This window comes from Solea senegalensis, linkage group LG20 (genome assembly GCF_019176455.1).
Source record: "Solea senegalensis isolate Sse05_10M linkage group LG20, IFAPA_SoseM_1, whole genome shotgun sequence".
NCBI lineage: Eukaryota > Metazoa > Chordata > Actinopteri > Pleuronectiformes > Soleidae > Solea > Solea senegalensis.
The window spans coordinates 18,139,833-18,158,733 of record NC_058039.1 but is presented as its reverse complement, the minus strand read 5'-3'; the positions used below and the strand labels follow the sequence as shown (position 1 = coordinate 18,158,733).

General features: G+C 40.7%; 1 protein-coding gene across 1 annotated transcript; it reads left to right on the top strand.

Annotated features, from left to right (window-relative positions):
- Nucleotides 1-214: 214 nt before the first annotated feature.
- Nucleotides 215-13,793, top strand: LOC122786001 (visinin-like protein 1). The gene is made up of 4 exons (XM_044051984.1): nucleotides 215-299; nucleotides 10,919-11,121; nucleotides 13,265-13,480; nucleotides 13,570-13,793. Exons 2-4 carry the CDS (start codon nucleotides 10,960-10,962, stop codon nucleotides 13,765-13,767), a joined length of 576 nt encoding a protein of 191 aa, XP_043907919.1. The 5' UTR covers nucleotides 215-299; nucleotides 10,919-10,959; the 3' UTR covers nucleotides 13,768-13,793.
- Nucleotides 13,794-18,901: the final 5,108 nt, after the last annotated feature.

The following is an 18,901-nucleotide window of genomic DNA, read 5'->3' as shown; positions in this document are numbered from 1 at the left end:
CTCTCTCTTCACACTCACGTGACCAGGAGCCGCAGCTAACGCGCGCTCGGGGGAGGCGGGCCTCATGCAAATGTGTTGGCAGGGGAGACGCAGCGGTTTCATTCATTTTCTCTCAGAGCGAGCAGACTTACCGCGGAGGCTGTTTTCATCTGGCGGAGCACAACATAAATACAAAGAAACATTACACAGAGAAGAAGAAGAAGAAGGAGAAGAAGAGCTGGAGGAAGCAGAGAAGACTTTTATTTTGAAGATATAAATATCAAAAAGGGAGTCCGCTTCTCTTACACAAACAGCAGTCGGTAAGTGAAGGACTTTAGTGTTTGTTTTTGTAACCCTGTGCAGGTGTTTGGTAAACAATTATCAAATTGACGTCACGGGAATAATGTGTTCATATGCTTTGAGGGAAGTGAAGCCTGTGAAGTGTTGTGAATGAATCACTGAAGTCAAGGCTCGTTGTTGTACTCTGAGCAGTACAGAGAGACAGTGTCTTGCTCAAGGACACTCAGCGCTGCCTGCAGAGGTAATTGAACCTGGGACCATTGTTTCCAGTCGCTGCTGTTCTGTATGAGACTGATGATAATGACGATAATGCAGCTCCAGGGTTAAGAGTGTCCTTCATGCTCTGTCTGCAGAGAAATGAAAGCATGAACAGAAATAGTGCTGCAGTGATTAATCGGTTACTAAATCAATTGCCTTGAACTGGACTGAAACTGAACTCGGTTAAACCTGATTTTAACGTGAGTTTATAGACAAACACATTGGTTATTTTGAGGGTTTTGTGAGCCAGTGGTCACCAGTTTCTCCATTGCCTGCATCACTAATAATCAATAAGTCAGTATTAGTGATAATAGGGAAGTAATATTATGTTACATTACCTGCACATTACTTTAAAAAACAACATGTTTCCTTATTAGGACAATATTAAATGGCAGGAAATGATGTTATGACCATTAAATGACCTCTGTATGACAGAATTAATAGCACACTATGACTGTGTTGTGACTCCATGGATTGATTTTCCTTCAACGACCCCGTGTGTTGCACTCCAGCTGTGTCTTACATCTGCATGGAGTAAACAAACAGGATATGAGAAAGGAAAGACAATAAATGGTTCTGAACGTCTACTTTGTGCAACAAGTGTGTTCCCATCAATAGTTGATGTGACGCTCGCCCACAGACGCAGTGCTCACGTCACACCGTGTGAGTGAAGAGAGGAGGCCGCTTGTGTGTGTGTGTGTGTGTGTGTGTGTGAGTGTCATGACGCCACAACTTGTGCAATCGATAGGAGCCGGATTCCAGTGTGTGTACATGTGTTCACATATTGTGTTATTGCATCACAGACAGCTGGTGACACAACCAGTGGCTGCTGCTGTTGTTTCTTTTTTAAACTAAGTACATGTTGGCTTAATACAGATAATCAGCCGCACTAATGATAATTGCAACCATCGGGTTTTAATTAGACGGAAAAGAGGAACAGTTGATGTGTCGCTGCTTTTATTTCCTTCCACAGCTCCACTTTTACACCAGATTGTTTACAGTTCTCAAGAGCACGACTGTCTCAAGTGCTGCGCCCTCAAGCATCCACTGAGGGAGCTATTACCGAGCCACAAATAGGAACTCTTTCCATAGCCACTTCTTTTTTTCAAATTATACAAAAATATCTCACAAAAACAATTAGATTAGAAAGAAATCCTCTCATTATTATTATTCTTAGCTTGTGTAATTATTAAAACTATAAAATCATCAGAGCAGATGTCGGCAAAACAAAGAAATGAAACAAAAGTAAATATCATGTAAGCACAGGATGTCATGTGACCAGAACTATGTGCGCAAGAAAAATAATCTAAACATAGTGTACTTTTGTAGAAAGTATGATACGATTAAAGGCCCACAATGATGATAATACTATATATTTTTGCAATATTCTATATAGTGCAAGTCACACTATGTAACAATACTCTAAATGTTATTTAATCAGTAGTAGTAGTAGTACGGAAACGTCTTGAAGAAGACCCAGAGTCCCGGGTCATATGTTCCATTTCCATGGTGGCCCACGTGGAGCTTATGCATATTATTGGCCTTATTTGTTGGTTCATTGTTTAATGAACCAACTCATTTAGCTAATTTGACTCATTTTTACTAAATTCAATAATCTTTAGGGTCGATTCTACAATTTTTTTCCTAAATTTGGTCATCTTTGGAATCAATTTTACTCATTTTTACTAAACCAATTTTGACTAATTTTAGTAACCTTATCTATTCATTCTCTTTTCTTTTCAATGTCCCTGTTGTCTTACACCAGTACCTGATCAGCTGTCTGATGATGATGAAGCTACAGATGCCCAAATTGAATCTGAAGCACACCTGTGTCGGTGCGTTCTCCAACATAGCAAAACACCTTTTCTGTCCAGTTGGTGGCGCAGTGATGCTCTTACTGTAGTTATGTATGAACGGATGCGTGTTAACCGTGACCCAGCCTGACGTGGTGTTGTTAGTTAGTAAGTGACATCTGCAGAACTATGACACAGTGGAACGAGAACATTCTGTATCATCATCATCATCATAGTATCAAGCTGAAAAACTAAAAACAAACTGCCCCTTCCATTTCCAACGCCCAACATGAAAGGTATAAAACATAAAAGCAATAAAAATAGAAGTAAAATAATATAGTAAAATGGCACAAATCGAGATAGAAGTGTCCGGATTGACTATTCTTATCGCTACAATTTCCTGTCTGTGTGCGCACACGCGTGTGTGTGTGTTTGTTTTTCTGGTCCCTTTTTATTTTTTTTATTTTTTTCACTTTTCTGACAGCAACAGATGAATGAGCCTGCGACACTCACACACACACACACACACACACGTGTGCATATATAAGACACGTGTGTGTGTGTGTGTGTGCGTGCATGCCTGATTGATTCATCCACTGCTTTGTTACAGAGGGATATTGACATTGGATTATTATTATTTATGACATGTGTGTCAGTTGTGTTTGTTAGGACAGTTCCTGGCATAAACGCTGACCTTCTCAGTACAGTAGTCCTCATAGAGACAAAAACCTGGTCCTTATTTTAACCATAAAAGGACCAGAAAATGTTGCTTTTGCCCCATTTTTCCAGAATGACTTGGCAGTTATTTCCAGTTTACCGCATGTTAAAATAAACAATAATGTTTATTTAGAAAAGCACTGCAGTTGTACACAAACACCAGATTTTGCGTGTTATATTTGAAATTTGAACAGTATAGTAAACATATTAACAACAACATTTTCTGTCCTCCTGAAACAGCGCGAGTGAAAATATCGTAATAACCACACGTCGGCTTTGACGTGCAACGTCTCCGCTTTCAGAGACCGTTGGATTTTTTTTAAAAGTGTAAATCATTGCATCACAACTACAGTGATGCACAGTGACATGCTCGGTTTTAAAGGGTTATTAAGGCAGGAAACAGAAGACGGTGCAAAGCCAAACAACACTGTGCATTAAATCCACTTCAGTTCTCTGCTATTCTATATTATTATTGTTGCATATAACAGTTTTATGTCGGGAACCCTACTGAATTACTGTTATTGTTTGGTTTTGCTAATTTTACTTTAAATTATGCAGCGTGGGTTTCACAACAAAAGCTGCTAACACGTTAAAGTAAAAATCCAAGTTTGAGCTGCACACACCCTCACACACACACACACACACACACACAGACTTTCTTTAGTCTTTCACGTGAATCTTCAATCCTCTGAGGCAACAGTGTTACCAGGACGCATCGAGTGTCTTCAGGGTGTGTTTTTGTATATATACTGTACTACCCACACACACACACACACACACACACACACCAAGTACATGTGTGTGAATCTCCTCCACATGCTTGCTGCAGGTAAACTGGTCCATATAAGGCAGGGGTGTCAAACTCATTTTTGTTCAGGGGCCACATACAGCACAATTTGATCTCAAGGGGGCCGGACCAGTAAAAATAGTAAAATAATAGCATAATAACCTATGAACAACAAGAACCCCTTTGTTTTTTCTCCTTTGTTTTACATTTAATGAAGGATAATTTTACAAAACATGACATTTCTTGAGAAATATAAGTGCAATTTCAACAATATCGTGCCTAAATGTACTATTTACACAGCACACTGGATCTATAAAGGCACAAACATTTAGTCACGGGTATCTGGAGCATTTGACATTACGTTTAGATTAGTGTGACATTTTAACAAATTCATCCTGTGGGCCGATTGGACCCTCTGGCGGGCCGGTTCGGGCCCCCGGGCCGTATGTTTGACACCCCTGATATAAGGTGTGAATGTGAGTGTCTGTGTGGCCTGGTCAGGGGTGTTAGAGTGTGAAGGTATATCCTGCCTCAGGATAAGTGGGTTAAAGAATGGAGGAGGGACTTTATCTTTCATTTCATTTACTCTCCATACAAGCAATGGTTTGGCTTCAGTCAACTGCTGCCTCTAAAATATCCACTTGGGTGAATTGTTGTCTGTTTCCAGGATTGGCTGCTGATCTGTGTCATTACATTTACTTCAGTCTCTTGAAGTCAACTGTTAAGTTCACCTGATTAATGAAGTAAATAATACTATAGTGTTAGTCTGTCCAAAGTAAAATATAAGGATCACTACAAACATCATTTATGTGCCATTCAGAGCCAACGCCGTGCCATCAATCTCCGACACCGTGTGTCGCATATAGGTCGAGGAGTAAACAATAAGTCAGTGCCACTGAAAAGAAATCAAACAATATGGTGAATATTATCTCCTCTGAATACTTCCTGCGCTTCTTTTCATAAGAAAATGACAGTTCAATACGACGTTGAATCACCAAAACAACTCTCCATGAGGTCTGAGGTGTTGCTGGAACTGTGTCGTACATGTCTGTGCAGGTCTGATCAGCTGCACAACAAAGACAAGTGCAGCACTCAGACCTGTTTATATATATAAACGTGACAGTTGTGGCAGCAAATGCAAAACTACGACTAAGATGAGTAGTGTTGTTATGTAGGAACGGCAGGTAAAGGTTAGCAGAGAGAGAGACAGACACATTCATGAGGGCACACACGTACACCGCCGCTCTGTCCCTTGTGTTTCTCCCCAGGCTCGACATGCTGCCTGGTCTTAAATTAGAGTCACAGGAGCTGCACTGAGGTGAGCTGTGTTTCTATAGCGATGCATCCTTCCCCGCTCCAGTCACCAGAGAGATGCACGTAAATTGAAATAATATGTCGATCTGATACTGATTCACAATCTCAATATACCGACACAACAGCTTCAGTATTTTGTTTTCAGTAAATACAAACACTGAGGAAGAGTGTCTGTCCGGTGTGTAGATTATTAATAAAGCCTCCACTCAGGTCCAGTTGGCAGAAGGATTGTTTGAATTGGCCAAAAATCCTCCTCTGCTGGACGGCTGTGTGGCAACAAGCCAGACAACTGTTGTCAAGACAACGGACATATTGTTCTCTGTTTTTTACGGTTTGGTGGATTTCTGTGGAGTACGTTTTTGTATCATTCACGTGTCAGTCAGTCAGTCTCTGCTCTGTTCACACACACAATACTCACACAGTAACTGGTGAGACCTGGTACTGGACTGGGATCCTATTGATTGTGATTGTGTTCCACTCTTTTGTACACACACACACACACATCCTCAACAAAACCGTCACCCCATCTAACCTGATCACATATTATATCTCACCACTATCTTTAACCACAGATTCAGAAATGAGGAACACGCATGCACAGTGACAGGAAGTGTGTCGTTCCTCTGCAGGAAACCGCCTCCTCCCTCTTTTGCTCTCTCTCCAATTCAATTACAGCTTTTGCCAGGTAATCATTTTCAGTCACAGGGACACCAACACATTAATCCCCCCCCGAGCGACTCACGACTGTGTAACAAAGCACAGACTGTGTGTATAACGCTTGTGCTGCGTGTGTGTGTGTGTGTGTGTGTGTGCCCAGAATGAAAACAATGATTTTTTTTTAGAGCTCTGCACGTGGTGAGAGCAACAGACTCAGATAATAAGTGTAAGCAGGCAGGTTAATTAGTGACGACAGTTCAGCCAATAATCACTTATCATGTGGCCTTCAAACACCATGATGTGGAAAAACTGGAGGTAGTGAAACCACAGCTTCATTTTTTCTTTGAGCTAAACATAAACAAATAAAAACAAGAAAATGTGATATGCATGCCAAAATAAGTAAAATTATCTCTTATAGTGGTACCTTTACTTAAGTACAAGTAAAAGTACTGGTCTAAAAATGTACTCAAGTTAAAGTTAAGAAGTAGCTTGTTTAAAATGTACTCAAGTAGAAATGACTTAGTTACTTTTTTAACAAGGTTGAGGTTCTTTCTTGTGTCGTGCAAAAAGGACAAGGGAACACAAATCTCACACAAATAGTTTTTAATTAAAGGCAAAATTATACAAATTAAATAAAATATGTAAACACATTATCTGTTAGTCAACATGGGTCAAAGGTCACAAATGCTTTAACTTAGTTACTCATTCAGGGACCTTAATTAACACCAATTTACCTGTCCTAATCTTTCACCTGTCCTCATTGTTCACCTGTCCTCATCATTCACCTTTCCTCATCATTCACCTGATCTCATCATTCACCTGTCCTCATTGTTCACCTGTCCTCGTTGTTCACCTGTCCTCATCATTCACCTGTCCTCATCATTCACCTGTCGTCATCGCTCACCTGTCCTCATCATTCACCTGACCTCATCGCTTACCTGTCCTCATCATTCACCTGTCCTCATCGTTCACCTGTCCTCATTACTTATTTTCTTATATTTTTTAAATTCAGTCAGCGATGTGAATTAAAACATAGCAAAGCACAGTCCCACAAAAAACGTACTTGAGTAAAAGTACAATTAGACATTTAAAACTTACTTTAAAAAGTACAAGTACACAAAAAACCTGCTCAATTACAGTAACGTATTCGCACAGCTGATACATATAAACATTTTCAACTAATACACTACAGAAGTCATGCTTTCACAGTTACATGCAAACATGTGGCCCTATAACTACACAAGTTTATTCAATCAGCTGGATTATCCTCAGTCTCTCATGCATTTATAACTCAGATTAGACTCTGTGATTACTGTCAGTCTGACAGCTGGAATGAACATGTGTTAAAGTCTCTCTCTCTCGCTCGCTCGTCCGCCTCCATCTTCATCTCCCTTCCACTCTTATGTTTTACTATTGCGCCGTCTTCTTCCAGACGTGTGAATCCAGATTGACTCCCTCTCATTTCTGTTCCCATCTTTGTATCTCCCTCCCACCATAAATCATTTTCATGTCACTGTATGGTTGTCTGTATATGACCAGGGACGTCAGATACAACTTATGTATATATATATATATATATATATATTTATACCAGGTTGAAGCTGGAGTGTTGGTGAGTGATTTTGTTTCTGAGGAGCGCTGCTGTTGCTGCTGCTGCTGCTCCTGCTGCTGCTGTTGCTGCTGCTGCTGCTGCTGTTGCTGCTGCTGCTGCTGCTGCTGCTGCTGCTGCTGCTGCTGCTGCTGTTGTGTTGGTGTGAGCAGATCGTTAAAGACATTTTTGTGCATGACAGTGTGTTACTGGACACACAGATGATCCTTTGTGGGGATTTGCAGAGCAGGAATTGCCAGTGGTGTCATTCAGAATCTTTACATGTACAGAGCAAATCTGGACGTGTGTTTCTCCTGGGATTAGATCTTTGGTGGTTGGTCAAGAGATTATGATGTCAATTATTATTATTATTATTATTATTATTATTATTATTATTATAACAACAGAAAGTATTTGATTATGTGGCCTCTCTTCAGTAGCTAAACCAAAGCAGGATATGGATTGTTATTTGTTATTTTAAGGAGCAAGCTGCACTGAGTTTGTGTTAACATGTCCTAAACCAAGTACTGTTACCATGGTTACAGATTGTTTTCTCACACACACACATATATGTATATATATATGTATGTATATATATATGTATATATATATATATATATATATATATATATATATATAGGACAAAGCTATGTTGCCTCACAGCAACAGTCTGTGATGAGACCTTTTTGTTTCTTTTACCACAACAAATATATCTTTTGTGCGCTGCACGCACACACGCGCACACACACACACACACACACACACACACACACACTAAATTGACATTTACCTCGTCACAGTATCTGTGTGCATTTGCTCAAAGAAGCACCGCCTTCTCTGAGGCTGCGGTAATGAGAAAATGGCATAGAACGTCTCTTTGGTTCCCCCGGGATCTGACTTATTTTCTCTGAAAGGCGGCGTAATCCCAGATAAAGAAACAGCCAGGGTTATCTGGAGTTCCCCCCCAACAGATTTCTGCTTTATAGTCCGATGAGCTGACAGGAAGACAGTTGTGTGACCTGGGAACAATCACAACAAACCTCCTGGTTTTCTTTTCTTTCTTGTGTTGGCATGAACAGCATCGATAAGTTTCCACTGTGTTTGCTTACATTTGCTTTCCTGACAGAGCGATACACTCTCATCTGCCTCTGTCAGGGGGCAATTCTGTGTTTAACCAAAATAAAGTGTTTGTTGATACAGTCAGTGATTTACAGAGACATCGTCAATGATTTGAGCGATAGTTAAACCTTCATTCCAAGGGGCTGCAGCTTGAGATTTCCGCTTTTTTTAGTGTTTCAAGCTGACCTTCTCCTGCAGTGGAAAGAATATGCTCATGAACCAGCGATGTTGTCGTTGTCTTCACTGCTGTTCTGTGGCAGTGTCTGTCTGTCTGTCTGTCTGTCTGGATCCATTCAGACGCAGTTAACCTTGTGAATCTGTGTGTGTCTGTGCAAATGCAAATGCTCTTCAGCGTCAGTACATGGATGTGGAGAATTTGTCAGATGCCATGAATGCATGTCATTGCACAATTTAAATACTGTGGAAATGGATTATTTAACAGTTGCAGTGTTAATGGACAATTCAAACTTGTTTTACCACTGGGTTAAAATAATCATATAGTACAGTTGGAGTGACACAAAATATCCGTACAACGTCATACTATATCATCATTCTCAGTCATGTGATTCTATCATCAATTCACTGGAACCACAATCCACAATCCTTTTTTGGGGCATTTTTGTTGAAATCTCCACATCCTGATAACGTTAGTGTTGCAGCAATAATTCACCGGCAGACCCTGAGCTCGGTATCACGTCTCTTCCCCTTTATTGCTCGCAATCGAACCGGAACACTGAGGTCTACCTGAACTTTTCAGGTGCTGGTCAAGCATAACACGTTTCTTATTCTTTTTACAGGAACTCAACATGTCAACATCAACAAAGAGAATAATGCTAAAATTGTAATCTCGTCGCAGACAGGCGCCCTCTGCTGGCGATGTAATGCGTCCCTTTTGGCACTTCATCATGTGCTTTAACACATTTTCCAAACATACAGAGCCAAGGGTTAGGGTTGGTTATAATAATCTGGGGGAAAAGGGGGCAAAATAATGCAGTATCAGTGGCTCAAGCGATAACAAATCTCAACGCTCAACACTTTTATCAATGAAACCTTCTGCTTTGTTTTATTATAAAGAGGCTAAAAACTTCTCACAATCAAACCAAAGACGTTTCACATAAACTGTGCTAACAGGGCGCCAGAGGATCATGACAAACCTCTCCACGTGTCAAAGAAAGTCCAAAACATGTGTGGTTCTCGCTCACCATTAGACTGCGCAGTCTTCACACAACTTAGAGGGAGGATTTGTAGACGCTTAGCCTCGTCGCTTAGCCAAGTGTCACTGCAGTGGCCCTCAGGCATGAGTATACATGTGTGCGGTGAGAAGCCAGAGTAAAGGGCCTTTTTACGGCCAGAATAGCAGCAATGATGTCAGGTCCAGTCTGCAACACACAGGGTTTATCTGAGGAATCTACTATGTTGGTTAGGATCTTTAGGTGCCTCACGATTCGATTATTTATCTATGCATCTCGATGCACTTTCAAAGTTTCTTTTAAAAGTTTTTGTCTCACTGTTATTACTTATCCACTGCTACAGCAGTGCATTTGTAAGGAGAAACAAGAGTTTAACTCATGTCCATTATCATTTATTAAAGTAAATGAAATGTGTAAACTGTAAAAGTTACAACTGCATCGTGAAGAAGTGACGTCTTGAATCACAAAATGCAAAATGAATCGTGTTTTTTTCATGTTTTTGTGCAATAAGCTCATCTAAGTGATTGCCCACGTGACGGAAGTGCACACTTATAGTGACGTACGATGCGATGCATCACATGTCATTTCTATCTGACGCTCTTTCCCCCGTGAGGCCGTGACTTCTGTCTTGGTTTCATTGTCGAGTTTCGCGACCGTCGTGTCAGTGAAACATCGCTGCTGTTTCTCGGCTCCGTGTTTCTTTATTACAGTATGTGCTCCACCGTAAAGTGTCCGGGTGACGGCGCGCTGCACTTCGGAGTTCCGCCTTTTCGTAGCATCTGTTTTACGTTGCATTTAAATAATCGTCAATTTGGACATTTGTGCATCGATGCATCTAAGAATCGATGTTTTACCCTCACCCCTAAAGACTACCCTTGTTCCCCAACAAACATGTTTGAAGCTCGGGGTTTAAAAGGGTCACTGACCAGTGCAATTTAGTGCGATTTATTAAGTCGCATCTTATATCCAGTGCATTTGTAACATCACAATCCACATAAGTGACACAAGTGTGAAAGATCAAGGGAACAAAACACAGGGAAATGACAGCATAACTCACAAAGCCATGTATGGATCATCGAGCTTTCACTACAGGTGCATCAACACAGGTAAACCCACACTGTTGCAAACACAGCATGTGGGATTTACTGTTGCTGTTGTTTTGTCTCGCACGTCATCGCCTGTGTGCATATCCTTGTCTCTCTCTGTCTCTCACCAGTCCCTGCCTCTCCGGCTCCCCAGAGAGAGAGTGAAAGCATTATGGGCAAACACAACAGCAAACTGGCCCCAGAGGTCCTGGACGACCTGACCAAGAGCACGGAATTCAACGAGGCAGAGCTCAAGCAGTGGTACAAGGGTTTCCTCAAAGACTGCCCCTCTGGCATCCTCAACCTGGAGGAGTTTCAGCAGCTCTATGTTAAGGTGAGGGTGCGGTGGCAGGGAAAAGAAGTCATCGCCATCGATTACACACAATATTTAATTACGACTGGGTTCACGCTCCACTTTATCCTCCACATGAGCGTCACAGGGGGGCACTGGTGACATAGGGCAAAAGGCGGAGTCAGGGACACACATAGAGACAAACAACCATCCACTCTCACATCCACGGTCAATGTAGAGTGTCCAATTTGCCTGATCTCCAGATCTGCATGTTTTTGGACGGTGGGAGGAGAACCCAGAGAAAACAGCTGAGTTATGAAGACATTTTTAAACTCAACTTTCCCCATTTTTATTCATCCCACACAGCTGTAAAGATGGAGCAAAGTCCAAATGTGATATGTTACACGTTTGTACATATGCGCTTTTTTCTTATCAAGTTTTATTTGTTTTGCACTGGGTGCAACATATGTGAAATAGTCAGTGGCTACAATTTGGCACACATTGATTTTATTTAATGTCCCTATTCTTACATAATATACATATATATATGTATATATATATATATATATATATATATATATATATATATATATATATATATATACATAGACATACATGGTCTACTGCGTGGGGCATAGATTTGTCATTGATGTACAAGAGTTAAAAGTGTCTCTGAGGCTTGTGTTTGTTTAATTCTCATAAACAAAGAGCAGAACACTGTATACCAGCTATTTACGTAGAAAAAGTCTAAATAGACAAAGACCCCGTTTAGGCTTGTCATTAACGTCTGACTTGGGTAGATTGTACTGAATATGACCACGGTTATTATCGTGAACGAAAACTAACGACACAACTGAAACTTTGAGTCTAAAAGTTGAGTTTGAGCAAAAAAAAAAAACCCCTGCATAGTACAAAAAACTAAACACTAAAACTAAAACTGAAATGAAACTAAGCATTTACAAAAAAACTAAAACTAATAAAAACAAGCAAACCCGCTCTAAAATTGAATTAAAACTAAAAGTAATGAAAAATCCAAAACGATTATAACCTTGAATGTGACCACATGCTTTTCCATGTTTACTAACGGCCCTTTTCAAACATGACATTAATGTGTGTGTCGCACCAACATGCAGCGTCCAAACAGTGAATCAATGCCACTGTACACTGGGCTTCAGTGACATGACATTTTGCCCATTAGCGACAGGAAAATCATTACGTGATGGTCAATGTTGATGCTGTGTTGTGGTGTGGCGCCACAGATTTATCCATCGTTCACACTTCCACAACAATATGGCCACGTGATGATGTTAGAGATGACAAACACCTGAGATAAATCCTGGAACTTCCTCTGGCCTGCTACTGTGTGTAGTCATTTGCATATAGAGCAGGGAAGTGAGATCCTCTTACTAATGTGGCGACGCACATTACAACGTCAGATGTGATGTGACGTAAAGCATGAACAGGCATTTGGAAGGTGACGTAAAGATGGCATATTAGAGCCAAACTGAAGAGAACGTTTATTTTTAGCTTTCCAGAATAGTCGTAATATTCAAAAAGTCATAATTCTACCACAATAAAGTAGATTTTTTTATGATTATCTGCAGCACACAGATGTAACCAGCGTTGTCCTTGCACTCGACCCCGAACAGCCATTTCCTTCTCCTCCACAAAAGAGATGATTTCCTGTGTTTGTGATTCTCTCTTCCAAACAAACTCACTTTCTTTCTCCTGATGCTAAAGATAATGTGCTAATGTGACAAAAATATGAAGTATTTTTGAAGCCCAAAATCTAAATGTAACTTCACGTTGAACTTCATCTTGAATAATAATCACAACTTTATTCTTCTTATTCTAAATTTATTCTTGAAAGATTATGAAGAAATTCTTAAATTTGATACTCAGTAGTAAGATTAACTTTAGTTCGACCTGTGGTAAAAGTTTCACTATGTTCTTAGAGGTTGTGTTTAGTCTTCAAAGTGAAATAGTCAGTCATGTAATTAAATTCCTGTTCACCTTGAATCAGTCAAATCAAGTCAGAATCTCTCTTTGAAAACAAAGATCTTGACTTTTAATGATAAAGTCATTTAGATGAAGGCAGAAGTGTTTTGTTTTAACTGGACAGATTGCCAATATGCCGCATAATTAACGCTGCCTTTTTTATCTCCGTCACTTCCTCACACCTCAGTTCTTCCCGTACGGCGACGCCTCCAAGTTCGCGCAGCATGCATTCCGGACGTTTGACAAGAACGGCGACGGCACCATCGACTTCAGGGAGTTCATCTGTGCCCTGTCCATCACGTCCAGGGGAAGCTTCGAGCAGAAGCTCAACTGGGCCTTCAACATGTACGACCTGGACGGGGACGGGAAGATCACGCGCATGGAGATGCTCGAGATCATAGAGGTGGGTTTGTGTCTTATCGAGGAAAAACATGTTGACTTTTTTTTAAAAATGTTAACCTTTTCCTTCTCCTTCCTTTCTGTCCTCCTCAGGCTATCTACAAGATGGTGGGCACGGTGATCATGATGCGTATGAACGAGGACGGCCTGACCCCTCAGCAGCGCGTGGACAAAATCTTCTCCAAAATGGACAAGGACCACAACGACGAGATCACCCTGGAAGAGTTCAAAGAAGCGGCCAAGTCTGACCCCTCCATCGTCCTACTGCTGCAGTGTGACGTGCAGAAGTAGAGAGGGATGGGTGGAGATGCAGAGGGAGGGAGGGAGGGAGGGAAGAGGTGAACTGAAACTAGTGAAGGAACACGAGAGCATAGACGTGGGAGAAGAAGGGGAGGATGCAGTTGAGGGAGGAGGAGAAGGAGGAGGAGACAGGTAGGAAATCTCTCTTTTTTTTTGACTTTTAGGACTGAGCCATAGAACATAACGGAGCCCTGATTGATGTCATTCTTTTCTTTCAAGCCGTTCCACTGTAGACCAACAAGAAATACAGCAATGATTTACAGTCATTTAGGTACGTGACACTACAGCAGAGTACGAGTGTCGGCGCTCTTGTCCCTCCTTTGTTGTCGTGCGGATCTTTACCTTTAAAGATGTGAAGGAAATGGAGCTCCCTTTAATGACGTGATTCTTAAGTTATTATTAGAACTAAAACTATTCCTCTGACTGTCTCATTAAGTGCCTGTGTCTGAGTTTCCGTTTCTCGCACAGTGCTGAATGCTGTGCATCGTGGGAATGACATCACACCGCGTTTGGTCCGTTTATGGTTCATACCGAGCACGAGAGAAATCAAATCAAATGTTCAGCTGATAAAAAGGGAAGTATGTCCGTGTGTGTGTGTGTGTGTGTGTGTCGACTTCATACAAGCGAACCCACTTGTTTCCACATCACATGTAGATCTGTTTGTTTATGTTTGTTTGTGTTTGAGTTCCGTGACAGCAGTTACACGACACTTGATGCTTTACAGCAGGGGTGTCAAACTCATTTTTGTTCAGGGGCCACATACAGCACAATTTGATCTCAAGTGGGCCGGACCCGTAAAAATAGTAAAATAATAGCATAATAACCTATGAACAACAAGAACTCCTTGATTTTTTTTCTCCTTTGTTTTACATTTAAAGAAGGATATTTTTAACAAATCATGAAGTTTCTTGAGAAATATAAGTGCAATTTCAACAATATCGTGCCTAAATGTGCTATTTACACATCACACTGGCTCTATAAAGGCACAAACATTTAGTCACAGGTATCTGGAAGAGATTTAGATTGTAATCGTAGTGTGAAATTTTAACAAATTCATCCTGTGGGCCGGATTGGACCCTCTGGCGGGCCAGTTCTGGCATCCGGGCCGTATGTTTGACACCCCTGCTTTACAGTGTACGTTGGAGGCCGGTGATGGACGTGTGGTGAAGCATACGGATGTGCTGCTCAGCGACTTCTGGGCAGCGTCTGGCATTTTTTTGATTTCCATTTAAACTGAAATGTTTTAAGAAACCATTTTACAGATATATAAATAGAGATATATAAAAGTGTTACCAACACCAAGCTAGCAGAGCCCTTTAGCTTGGAAGAACTCGTTACGGCAACGACACTTTATTAAAACCACGGGACCTCGTCTGCGTTGAACAACCGTGCTTTACTCACAGCACCGCAGCCTCTCTTATTATTGTGACTCTCACAAAAGGGGAAAATAAATCAAACTACTTACTTCCTGTTTCACTATCGCATCTCTCTCAGTAAACGTTCTCCTGAGGTGATCGTGGTTTTAGTCCCTAGTTTCAGGTCTACTTTTAAAGTGATGTTCCCATTTCCACAGCACATGAGTGGACGACAGTGGGTCTGACAGCTCGCACTGTGTCAGCTGTGAAGCTGGAGGTTAAACTGCAACTGCTGTGTCCATTTTCGTACACATTCTACGTCTTTATTTTTGTAAAAACACACAAATCCAACTTAGTTTGGCTTCATTCAGCAGCAGTTTTTGTGGATTATTATGGCAAAAAACATGTCTGTGGTGGAGAACAAACACTCTTCCAATAATTACAAAAAAACCGATGGAAAAACTTGAGTTTATGTGTAATCTTTTCACTGTAAACCTGACTTTAAACTACAGAAACTGAGCTGTGTGTACGTAAGCGGCGCCAGAAATAGATGAAACGTACAGAAGAAAGATGTCTCTTGAAAACGGGCAATTATAGATAACAGATACTATAATATTGTGGAGTCGGGCAGTAATTACAGGCCGTGTATTTCTCACAAATGCCAAACCTTCCTGAAAAAGCGGGAGAAAAATAAAACTCCTCTTCCTCTGCTTCAGGCCCCGCTCCACTCTTTGTATTCCTCCTCCTCCTCCTCCGTAAATGTCAGAGGGGAAGCGCTTTGATAACGGGGTGGAGGGTAAGGAACTTTGCTGACTTCAGCTCTGATCTAAAATCAATGTGAAAAAGAGCAAAAGGTTGAAGAGGAAGCTCAGTGTGTGTGTGTGTAAATGTGAATAAAAGAAGCTTATTCTATCAGTACATTAAATCAGCCAATTTAAGAACTGAAGATCAGTGATAGAGACAAGGAAACTGACGACGCTCGAGCTAAAGGAAAAAGAAGTGAAGATGACGACGTCACCTGTCCCTGAGCAGCAACATTTCTCTGTTTCTTTGAACTGAATCTTTTCCAAACTGCCCCACGTTTTAGGCGACGTTGACCTGTTGACCCGACAGTTTATATGGATATAAAGTACGAGTTTGTAGTTTTCTGCACGACACACTGTTGCTACAGCAAATACAGGAGTCAATGGGACGAGCGGCACCAAGGAGCTCGTATACGTGTATAAAACATCTTCCGTAACTTGCTTATTTAAATAAATGTGGACATTTGGACGAGACAAACAAAAGCAGCATTTTAAAACGGAGACGACTAACTTTTTAGTCGCCAATCGCTTTCTTGTTGGTCGACCGTTTTAAATAAACTCAGTGCAGCATAAGGCTGGAAGTTGCTGGGCCTGATTCTGGCACTTTATTCCAGTTCCCGATAAACAGCATAGTCCAGTCCAGTCCAGTCCAGTCCAGTTCAGTAGCGATGTGTTGTTCGCAAACGAGCCGCCTCTAAGAGCCGATTCTTTGTAAAGGTTTGAATTGAATTTGAATTGAATTGACTTTATTCCTCCCCCAGGGGGGAAACACACATTCACCACAGCTCAGTTGTGAAAAAACAAGGAGAATAGAATAAAAATAAGAATAAGAAATAAAAAAATAAAAAATAAAAAATATATAATACAATAAGATTAAAAAAGAACAATATAGTGCAATAGTGAGAAACATTTCAAAAAATAAAAAGTTACAAGATAAGAAATTACACTCTAATATAGAGTAGTTATCCGGGTTAAGTACAGCAGTGAATGGACATTTACGAGGAGTCAAATGTCAAAAATGTTATTTTTTTGTAATAAAAAAATGCTTAAAAATAAGGCTTTTATGAAAACACTGATTAAAAAACTATTCACCAACACCAAACCATTCATAATTGAGATATTCGGTTAAAATAGAAGAAGGCTCAGAGTGAGACTAAGTGAAGAGCCGTTTGGGAGCCGGCTCTTCTTGGGGGAGTTGAGCCAAAAGAACCAAATCTTTTAAAAAGAGCCGGACTTCCCATCACTACAGTTCACTGTCAAACACTGAGGATGGTAACCCTGTTTGTTGAGGCACCAACCTCAGTGGTTCTCCTCCTACAGGACGGAACCAGACACATTGGAGTCAATAGTTTGTAAAAAAAAAAAGCATTTTCTAAAACCAGAGCTTTAGAACCTGAAATGCTGGGTGTCCTCAGCTGTTGCTCTTCAGTTTACTGCGTCACCTCCTTCTTTGTGGAATTCACTGGTGAGCTACAGTACAACAGTGTTGACATTATACTGTTTTACGCAGCTGCAGCTCACACACACACACACACACACACACAAGTCAGATCAGGGCGGACTGTTCCAAACTGTGCCATGGAGCGCTGAGCTGCACTGTCTGGTGGAACATCCCATTTTACTAAACTGAAGTTTTAGCCTCAGGAACAGACGTCCACTTTTCATTGGATCTCATTATTTGTGCGTTAAGAATTCAGAATCACGGATATTGTGCGTGTGTGTGTGTCAGTAAAAACAGTTTGACTTCTCTCGTGTTATTCAACCCGTTTTTAACCTCCTCCTCCTCCTCCTCCTCCTCCTCCTCCATCTTCTTCTTCTCACCCGGCTAACAAACAGCGCACTCCCTCCCCGAGGCCGGAGAACAAAGTTTGTTTGTGTGATAATGTAACGATAAAAAAACTTCATGATGTACATTATGATACAACTGTAATCGTATTTATTATGAATATAAGACAACGACAAATATAACAACATTGTAAATGTACCCGGTAGCATAGACCTGATTTCATATGATGACACAGTTACTGTGTGTGTGTGTGTGTGTGTGTGTGAGAGAGATGATGGAAAATGACTTTTGAAACCACAGTGTGTGTGTGTGTGTGTGTGTGTGTGTGACTGTGACACTTTTGTGAGTGCTCACATAATGTTTTGTATTTGTATCATTTGTGTAACGAGAGATGCCTCAGTCTTGAGTTCAACTTTGTAAAAAATAATAATTTGACACCGAATCACTGAGTATTATTACCTACACTTGCTTTTGTGGTCTGCTGGTATACAGTACAAGTACAAGTACAAGTACAAGTACATATGGGACTTGGTGTTTAGTGTGCTGTAGCCTCTAGTGTTGCAGTTCTACAATAATAGTCACATTCACGTGTCGGGGTGTAGGAGGATTGTGGATTGTGGATTATGGGGTGGCGGGTCATCACTCTGTGGATGGGAGTGTGATGTCGAGCAGCACGGCCACTTCAACTATGACTCTGTTTTGAATATAACGTACTGTTCGTGTCTGAAGATCCAATGTATAACGCAAACTTTACTTCATCATCCTGTTTTCTATTCTTATTTTTCCACTGCAGAACTTCCTGTTTGTTTTCATTTATAGTAGAAGAAGATGCACCGTCTCTGAGATCAGTTGATTTTACAGAATCACAAGACACGTAAAAAGGATAGTACACTCTATTATAAACGTATATATGCTTGTGTAAAGTAAATGAATAGGTTTAATCCACACACTGTAAAAAGGTAAATACGTGAATTATTGAAGCCGCAGTGATATTAGAGCAAAAATAAAACCCACAGAAATGACTCAGCTTTATGGAGATTCAAAGATTCTTATGCTTTTTTTTGTTTGTTTACCCGACGATAAGGTTTAAGTTCATATTGGTCATGTGACATTGTTCCGTACGCTGTGTTTTCTTTATGAAACAACAGTTCTGCACATGGGTTGTGTTCAGAGACTGTCCT